Raw genomic sequence first — 9919 nt, 5'->3', positions numbered from 1 at the left:
GCTGGATGTCCTTCGCCATCTCCAAACAAGAACTCGTGAATAATGTTAATGTTGTCCATATTGAGATTGACAACATGCCGTTCGATTGCAGCAGAATTAACTTATGTACGTAGAGATGTAAATCTTTACCCGAGTCAACAAAGCGATGACAAATCAAACTGGGCCAATGAAATTTACACGAACATACATTCACTTTGCATACATTAATTCCTATCAGGAACTGTATATGCAAGCTTAGTTGGTGCCCTTCAACTGTCAGAAAATTGTGAGAACATTACAAAAATGGTCTGACATGTCAATGTCGTACTAATGAGTGTTTTTTTGTCATATGCAGTGAATTCCTTAGTAGTGTTAGATATATAAAGGTATGGCATGACAATAGCCTCTACAACTTGCGATGGAGAGAGTAGAGGAGATAGCTATAGTTGGTATTGGCTGTCGATTCCCTGGAGCCAATAACATCAAAGAATTCTGGAAAATTTTGGTAAACGGAGAGAATCATGTGAATGAGATACCAGGGGAGAGATGGAACCTAGACGCTATCTATGATCCAGATCCTGATGCCTACGGAAAAACATACGTCCGACGGGCAGGAGTGCTATCGAAGTAAGTTTTATTTGAAACGAAATACGTCTTTATGCTGTCAGAATTCGCATGTATTATTGCTGTATTTGGCAGTAATGGAAAATGACAGAAATATAGCATGTGCATCACTTCGTCAGAATCATATTTCTCATTTACTAAAATAGCCTACATATATTAATGATTTTGTTTGTTGTAAAAAAAATTAAGAAAAACATTACCTTGAATTTATCTGAGCTATTATTTCAGGCATGTTTCGACGTAACGCTGGGTTAACAAATTGTCAAAACCAGCTGATAAAGTTTCGATACATAAAGACAAATTTGACTCGCCTCTTACGTCTGACTTCTGACACTGACCGATCATGTATTCTTTTTATATATCGTATATAAGTGTGTGTTAGCTAAACCTTGTCCAACTAACATCGAGTAGAATTTTTCGTAGTAATTTTAAAATGTTCAATAAAGTTGGTATCATTGACATTATCATGTAATCGTTCTATGTTGGTACATTTAGACATTGTTTCGCATGTTTTAGTGTTACCGACAGTTGTGTATGTCCTGTTCCATTAATGTTGCATCATATCGTGAGAGGTAAACTAAATCGAGCTTTGGAAAAATGAAGTCTAGTTATCAAGCATGTTCCATGCAATTCACACCATGTAAACACAATTCACTAAAATCAATACACGTTAACTAAACGTGTATCACAGTATGTATATTTTTGCATGACTTGTAAACCAGTAGAAGTACAAACAAGAAACATACAGTTTACCGAATGTAATATCAATCATTCATACTGATTATGGTTACGATATGTGATTTATGTATTAGATGATATTTTATAGACTTGCTATAAATCTTACTTGCTATCAAAGGAAGCTTTACCGCTACCACCTGTTGTTTTTAAACTCCATTTTACCGATTTTAAACCATCTATTAAACAATTTTTTAAAGCTCATGGAATGCATATACCAATAACTGGTCTGTTTACTCGAGAATGTTTTTATCGTAACATTACATGTCTAAAACCCTTTTAGAAACTGAAAAGATTTGTAAAATTCTACATTACCTGAAAGATATTGGTCTATATAATAGACTATGACGTACCATTTTAATCTTTTGTGTTAACAAAATCATTTAAGATTTTTAACATTTGCCCTTTACCTTTTTGTTTGTTTAATGTTATTTCCTTTTGGATCGCTGTGTTTTTTACCGTTTGTTGGCCCTAATGGCCTTTTATGTGTTTACGGGCCGTTAAGAATGCAAAAATAATAATAACTTTACAATAGATGTGCAGTAATTGTTACAGTTCAGGTGATAACAGTGACGTCACAAGAAAGGTGACAGGGATTTAACTACTGTATACAATTCAGTCATGCATACAGACATTTCGTTTGCGTTTCTTATATTTTGGATCGTTTGCGTTTTGAACCATCGATCATCTTTCGATTACTTTTGGACTCGCTTTCCGTTTGCGGTTGCATTTAGGAGCATATTCCATAAGCCTATGCCTCCTTTTGCGTTTGTGTTCAGAGATATACAGAGGGAGAATGTGTTGTATATATTCATAGAACTTTAATTAAATAATTAAAACACAGGCATGATTAATTTAATGAAGGTATATACAGTTGTGGTAACGGGCAACGCACCACCTTATCCCATTCTAAACTATAAGACGCCTCTGGCTACCAAAGCTTTCACGAAAGTTGAACGGCTGTACAAATAAATGATTACGAACTGTACCGTGGCAGAATTTTTCTAAGAGCTTATCATTACTTATTGTTATCAATAGTAAGTATCCACAGGAGGTTTTTTAAGGAAATTTCACAATTGTTTACCTTTGAAAATATTAATTTTTTTACGTGATTGACGCTGTGACCTTGAAAGTGGGTAAAGGTCATTTTATATTATCAAACATCGACTGACCAATATGTTAGCATGCTATAGATATATATAGAAATTATTTAAAGACTTTAACATATTTGACCCCTGTTACCTTGGAAGTGAGTCAATGTCATATATATTAACGACAGTTACATTTACTTTGTATGTATTAGATATCAAGTATCTAGGTCTTCCCAAACTTGATAAGTTTCGTATACATTGCCACCCTAAATTGAAGTTTTGAACTTTGAGCCCTAAGGAAAACGGGAAGATGGTCTTTTATGAAAGGTTTGCTTATTCCAATCAAAAGCAAGTCTCCGCAGAATGTCGTTTACCAAATCACGTAATTCTTCTCCTCTTAAAAAGGAAGAAAACGTCATTTTGTGATATTATGTAATTGACTCCCGTGACCTAGAAAGTGGGTAACAAACTTAATAGACAATTACTTTAGCAATATATGCGTGAACTATCGAACATCTAGGCCTTTCCAAACTTGAGAAGAAGTTTTTGGTCATTTTGTACCCTAAATTGCACTTTTGAACTTTGACCCTTACCGAATATTTTCAATTTAACATAACATATCAAAAGATGAATTTAAAACGTCAAGTCAATATTGAGATATTGACGGTGGGGCAAAATAAAAAACGACATTTTGTTTTGGAAAATTACGGCTGAATTTAGAGAGCACGTTACCAAACTTATTCCTCAACAATTAAACAAAACTTCATCGTAGGATGTCTGAGTAATTTTGGTTCGAACTTTTTTGATTGCACTTTACATTGAACTGTGGGATTTTTAAACACACAGAAGAAATTTATACACTAAAATAGTCGGATTGACATTCTGCATTAAATTTTGTGAAAAAAAAAAAAATCAAATTTATTAAAAATTTCTAATTTTAGGTGACCTCATCCCATTGGTGAGCTATTTGAAAGAATTACTATTAACATGTAGGAAAAAAGTTGGACATGACCCTCCAAAAAAATAATTGTAGCAAATCTGTTCGACAAATAGTTTTTCGAGTTATTGCTATTTTTGGAATTTCTGGTAATTGGGTCATGGTGGCATATTGAATTTTGCCTTACTTAGAAATGCGGCATTAACAAGTTCAGATGAAATTCATAACATACTATATAGGTTCACCTTTTGGTGAAAAGCCCTAGTTATCACGATTTCAGAGTACATATTCATGTGAAGGACAAACTCCTAACACAGAGGTTCAAAAGATGCAGGTTGATATAGGTTTTAGGGAAGTTTTACGATAGTCATTTTGATCTCATTAAGATTTCTCTATGCGATATCAAGCTGGACGTATTTAATGCTTGTTAGTTTGCATATTGGTTTTATTGTTGTACATATTGTTCTTATTTGAAAACGAGACATCACTTACTTGTTTTGATCAATATCTACATAGTTGGTGTCGTCAGTGAAGCAGAATAAGCTTATTCCTCTCTGAAACACCTGTTCTTATTCACTACTGCACTTTTTCACCTGTCAAAATACAAACGTCATGGTACAAAAATAAATTCCAGCATCCAAAAAAACATTTTATTTGATACGTGCACTAAGATTCGTCAGTACGTTCGACAGATATCCTTTTCAGTTATTAAGCTATCTCATAGTCGTTTATCCTCTTGATACCACTGATTTAACAATGCATTTCTCGATACAGGTATAATGTTTGGGACAACGACTTTTTCGGAATTTCTGAGAAAGAAGCTTCAGAAATGGACCCCCAGCAGAGATACGTGCTGGAATGTGTGCACATGGCTTTGGAAGATGGTGGGATTACACGAGCAGAGATAGATGGTTCACCAACGAGTGTGTATATTGGTGCGATGAACTGTGACTCAAAGACATCCAAGGATGGAGACTATTCACTGTTGACAAACTACACCGTGACTGGTGATGCCGCCAGTATCATCACGGCTCGCGTGTCATACAACTACAACCTTCTTGGTCCTTCACTTACTATTGACACTGCCTGTTCCTCGTCACTTGTAGCTATACACCTGGCAACACAGTCACTGAAACAAGGTGAGTTGTCTGTGATATTTTAAATGATATAAGTTAAAAGACTGTCTTCCTGATAATGTGTGATGACATGTTAAAATCGTTTTGAGTATGGCATAGAAATACCTTTTTAAGCATCTTACAATATATAAAAATACGCAAATTTGGCAGTTTACGGTCAGTGGATAATGCACTGTCCATAAAAAAAAATCCAATGTGTGAATATAATTATAATGCAAATTCAAACTTAAACAAAAGTAGAGTGAAATAAAAAAAAATGATTGATTTATATGGAGACTCCTCAAACATGTATAAGGAGAAAAAGTCTAGGTCATCCGGAAGGGTAAGTGTAACGACATGTTAATGTGATGACACTGAAAAGAGTAAATCTTTTGTCCAATCACTCATAGAAACAATTCACGATTACGTTTGACAGTTGTAATGGACCTCCTTCCAAACAAATGATTGAGTGACGTGGGCATCGTAAACAATGACAGATACTTGTCACAGGCGGTGAATTCAATTTTGAAAATGAATTATATCCTTGTATTGTATATAGAATAAGGTATTTTTATGTTGTTTACATTGAACAAAAAGACGCAAAGGAAATCTTTCACAGTACATAAAATTGGCCACATCCCAATTTTATCTTTATTGTGTGTTATTTGTATTACCCCAGTAAACTCCTACAAAAATTCCAAACGTTACCAATGACCTGTTCTATGACCTAGTATATGATCCTTGTCATGGTTCTGAGCCAGGGTACACATCTTATCCTAAAACCTGTTCTAAAAATCTAATAAATCATTAAATTGGCTGAAATTCTCTACATTAAAGTCTGTTGCTGAAACTCATTTATGCCAAGTTGATGTGGAATGTATTTTCCAGGTATGGATTAGATACTATTGTTGATGACAATGGAATTGTTGATCGGGGGACTAGGGAGGTATTGGTCCTGTTGCGAGGTTCATGGTTTTCTTTGTATATGTCTTCTTAACTTCTGCTATATGAAACACAACATACACTTATTGCTATCGAACACCGCCAGTGCACAAAGTTCAGATAGGAAGTGAAGAGCAAAAAAATCGGATGTGCATGGTGCATACATCGTGTTCACACACGCTCAATACGTTTTGTGCGGTTTGGTAAAAATGGTTGGCTAACATTACGGAATAAAACATAAACGGAAAAATAAAAGTGAATGGTTTTTAATTTTCACAATAAAAACAGTTTGTATGCATTTTTGTCAATTTTGGAAACAAGACGACGATCCAAATCAATCTCTGCGGTTTGCCCATTCCGGTTGTTGAGCAAACCAAATTCTTAGGTGTAATGTTCGCAAGGAAATTGTCGTTCCTTCCATAATCTAAAGGTTGTGTCCCAAACTGATTGGGGAGCTGATAGAAAAGTTTTGCTAAGACTTTATAGAGCTCTCATTAAATCACAATTAGACTACGGTTCTATTGTGCATTGATCTGCTAGTCCTTCATATCTCAAATTATTAGACACTGTTCATCACCAAGGTCTCAGGCTCGCTCTCGGAGCTTTTAAGACCACGCCGATAGCAATCCTCTAATGCAGAGGCAAACGAATCATTACTATATAGCCGTCGAAATAAATTGGCTTTGCAGTACACCATTCAGCTAGAGTCAAATCCTTCAAATCTGCTTTTTCACTTGTATTTGATCCAAAATATAAACCCTAGTTTCAAAACTAACTATACACCATTCCATCATTCGGTATTAGAATTTCCGCTCAAAACACAAATATTGATATTGACAAAATTCTGTCATTTCGAACGATAGAAATTCCACTCGGCTCTTGAATTCACCTGAAGTTGACTTTTCACTTCATGAAATGGTTAAATCAGACGCAGACATTCACACATTTCGTTAATTCTTCTCGAAATTCCAGTGAAAATATAAAATATTTCTACATGTATATACTGATGGTTCAAAAGATAATGATGAGGTTGCCGCGGCCATGGCTACACAAAATTAAACCTATTGATGCCGGCTACCAAACAACGCCTCATTATTCTCGGCTGAAGCGCGAGCTATCTATCTCGCCCTTGAATATATTCAAAGAAACAAAGTAATGAGAGCTGTTATCAATTGAGACTTTCCTTCTGTTCTACAAAGTCTTAGCAATAGAAATATCAAAAATATTTCCATTCGTAATACCTGAATACTATATCATGAACTTGCTTTTAACTTTCGTATTGCTTTTTGCTGGGTTCCTGGGCACATGGGAATACCACGCAATGAAAAGCAGCTCGTGCCGTAAAGGAAGCTTGTTTTTAAACTTCATTTTACCGATTTTAAACCATTTATTAAACACATTGTAAAAGCTCAGTGGCAGGAGGAATGAAATACATATACCAATAACAAATTGCACTCCGTAAAACCCTGTTACCGGTGAATGGTTTCCATGCTATAGAGACAACCATCGAGGCGAAGTTGCCCTTGCCCGTCTTCGGATGGGTCATACATACCTGACACATTAATATATGTTGAAAGGCGAAGATGATCCTTCCTGCAAAGGATGTGATGAGCCATTCACAGTTAACAATTTTTATTGGAGTGCATTGACCTTCTGTCTACACGAGAATGTTTTTATCGTAACATTACATGTCTAAAACCATTTTAGAATCTGTTGAGATTAATGAAATTATACCTGAGAGATTTTGGATTGTATGATAGACAATGACATACCATTTTAATATTTTTTGTTAATATACCCATTGAAGATTTTTAGGATTTGTATCTTACGTTTTAATTTGTTTAATGTTATTTCCTTTTGGATCACTGATGGCCCCAATGACCTTTTATGTATTGACGAGCCGTTAAGAATGCAATAATAGTAAGGGGACGCAACCAACGACAGACAGGTTGCCCCTTTTAGTGGACTTTTACCACATGCAGTAGGACACACGGATATATTTTAACCCCTATCAGTAGGGAAGGTGAATAATATGACGAACTATACAATATATCAAACTTGCTGGTAAATTGAGAACATTTCATGTGCGAGGATGCATTACAACAGAATTTATTTTTTCTATTCACGTCGTAGTTTATGACATACCTGTACATATAAGATAAGTGAATGGTAAATCAGAACACGGTTTTAAGCGTAATATCTTCAGGAACACCTGGTCTTATTTTTCACGAATTCCGTTTTCATCATAGGATGCTTCAGACTAAAAAGGGGCCGAATCCAAACTTACCTTAAAAGGATGTAAAAAGTGTTTTATTCCATACCAGATCCGGACCATGGCCAAATTTGGAAATATTCCTGACAATCCTAAAAAGGAGCAAAAATTGTAAACCATTTTTTCTCTTTCCCCTATTGCGCTAACCCCGAGCTCCCCTGGTCTTTCTTTAGACCAAATCATCCCTACAGAAGAAGAATTTTGAAGAATTTGCTGAATTCGCCTTTTTTTATCATGACCTATGGCCCTTGGAAGCTGAGGCTAACCACCCAAACAAAATTATTTTCCTGTCCTGCTTAAAAGCGTCTGACTAAATTTGGTCAATTTTCACTTGCTCATTTATGACTAGTAGAAAAAATTAACGGACCAACGGACGCCAAGGTATGGCATCGGTTCATCGGTAATTATGATTCGTAGACTATTTTGATATTTTATGTCTGACTCATGCATTTTACTCGGCACTTTGAATATGCATTAAAATGTTCGTCTAGAACTCAAATTAAAAAATCTTGTTATATCAAGAAGAATAACTTTAATAAGTGAATAGCATTCAATATTTAGTGTAAGTACAATTTCCTCGCACAGATACAGGTCCAATGTTATTACGATTGCATAATTGTGTAATTTTAGAACTATTTCTGATTGTCGGTTTTTCATAGTGGTAAATATAGATAACACTATGATTCTAATTAAAAGATTCCTAATAAAGTGTGTTTATCTTAAACTAGGAGAGTCCTCCATGGCGATATGTGGCGGGGTCAACAGTATTCTGTATCCAGATATGTTCGTCACTCTGACGAAGGCGCGGATGGCGTCACCTACTGGCCAGTGTCAAGCTTTCTCCGCTAACGCCGATGGATACGCTCGTGGAGAAGGATGCGGTATCATCATACTAGAAAGGCTAAATGATGTATGTTATTTGTACATGTTTGGACAAATCAAATTTTTTTATCATGTCGTATTGTGAACAAATGAATTTTGTCAATTGTTACTTTTCGCCAAAACGAGGATATAGTATAACCTCTCACTTAAGAATTTCATAGCCTTCTGCTAAACATCCCTTCATCTTACACACATAGTCAAGCCGTCTTTAATTATCCATATTTGTTGACAAGCAGCTAAGAAATATATAACCAAACTTATGAAAACTTTATTTTTGTTCAAACACATTTTATCGAGAAAACATCATCTTTTCCAGAAAACATCATAAACTGTCAGCTGTAGATAACCATTGAAAATACTATTACAGGCTCTAAAGAATGGCAGAAATATTTGGGCGACTATCCGCACGGGCTGTAACCAAGATGGACAGACTGTCAGGCCAATTACTGCACCATCAGGGATCCAACAGAACCGACTCCTTCATGACATATATCTTCACTCCAACAACATCAACCCGAGCCATGTCCAGTACATAGAGGCCCATGGTATGTATGTTTATATGCGGTTCGTTAGATACTGCACAGAACTTAAAACTGTTGCAGTGTCGGTCTTCTTCCACAGACTGTTTACTATATATATCCCGTGGAGACATCAACTATCATAATAACCTATTAGGATCTTCCAAAAGTGAGTGGGGTCGTACAATAAAACATTTTACAAATAAGAATTCACCCATCTTCAGAATATTTCAAACTCCTTCTTGTTGCATTTAGTCATGTCTGTTTACTTTTAACTGTTCCGTGAGTGATAAATTCTGTGGAAGTGAAGGATTTTTTAGAATGACTAGTTCTCCAATTGACGATAACACTCCAATTTTTACCTCTTATGAGACATCTTGTGTTTCCTCGTCAGTTTCAATATCAAACGAGCATTGTTAGGAAACAGGTAACTAATATTTGAGATTTTAAAAGGATCTATCAAACTTTTTTGAAGAAAGAGAAATATCAATTCATCTTAAACGACGAAAATCCCCTCGCGGACTTATTTGTTGGGCGATTCATCGCCTTCCGTGCGTGCGCATATAACACTAAAGTCTACCAGCGCTATAACAGCTTCACACTTTTTTCATTTATGAAGTATTTATTAAAACATCTTAGACAGGCTCGAGTTTCAGTGTAATTAGGTCAAGGTCAAGCAACTGTTACTCTTTTGAAGGATTGTCAGCGCTCTATGGCTTCAGTCTTAATTGGATTTTTCAATAAACGTCACACGCTTATAAAGGACCAAATATTTAGGTAAGTTCGAATGTCAGAGCTGACGGGTTGCGGTCATTGTTACAACT

At 35.5% G+C, this 9919-nt stretch overlaps 1 protein-coding gene across 1 annotated transcript in view; it reads left to right on the top strand.

Annotated features, from left to right (window-relative positions):
• Positions 1-397: 397 nt before the first annotated feature.
• Positions 398-9919, top strand: part of LOC132563711 (uncharacterized) — a 32618-nt gene continuing 23096 nt past the window's right edge. Inside the window, exons 1-4 of the mRNA XM_060228463.1 lie at positions 398-606; positions 4141-4505; positions 8424-8605; positions 8945-9122. Of these exons, the coding sequence (XP_060084446.1) occupies positions 398-606; positions 4141-4505; positions 8424-8605; positions 8945-9122 (934 nt within the window). The remainder of the gene's footprint in view (positions 607-4140; positions 4506-8423; positions 8606-8944; positions 9123-9919) is intronic.

The sequence above is a fragment of the Ylistrum balloti genome, unplaced genomic scaffold, assembly GCF_031769215.1.
Source record: "Ylistrum balloti isolate Yb309-2 unplaced genomic scaffold, AGI_CSIRO_Ybal_v1 Utg371830, whole genome shotgun sequence".
Taxonomy (NCBI): Eukaryota; Metazoa; Mollusca; class Bivalvia; order Pectinida; family Pectinidae; genus Ylistrum; species Ylistrum balloti.
This window is presented reverse-complemented; position numbering and strand designations above follow the sequence as displayed.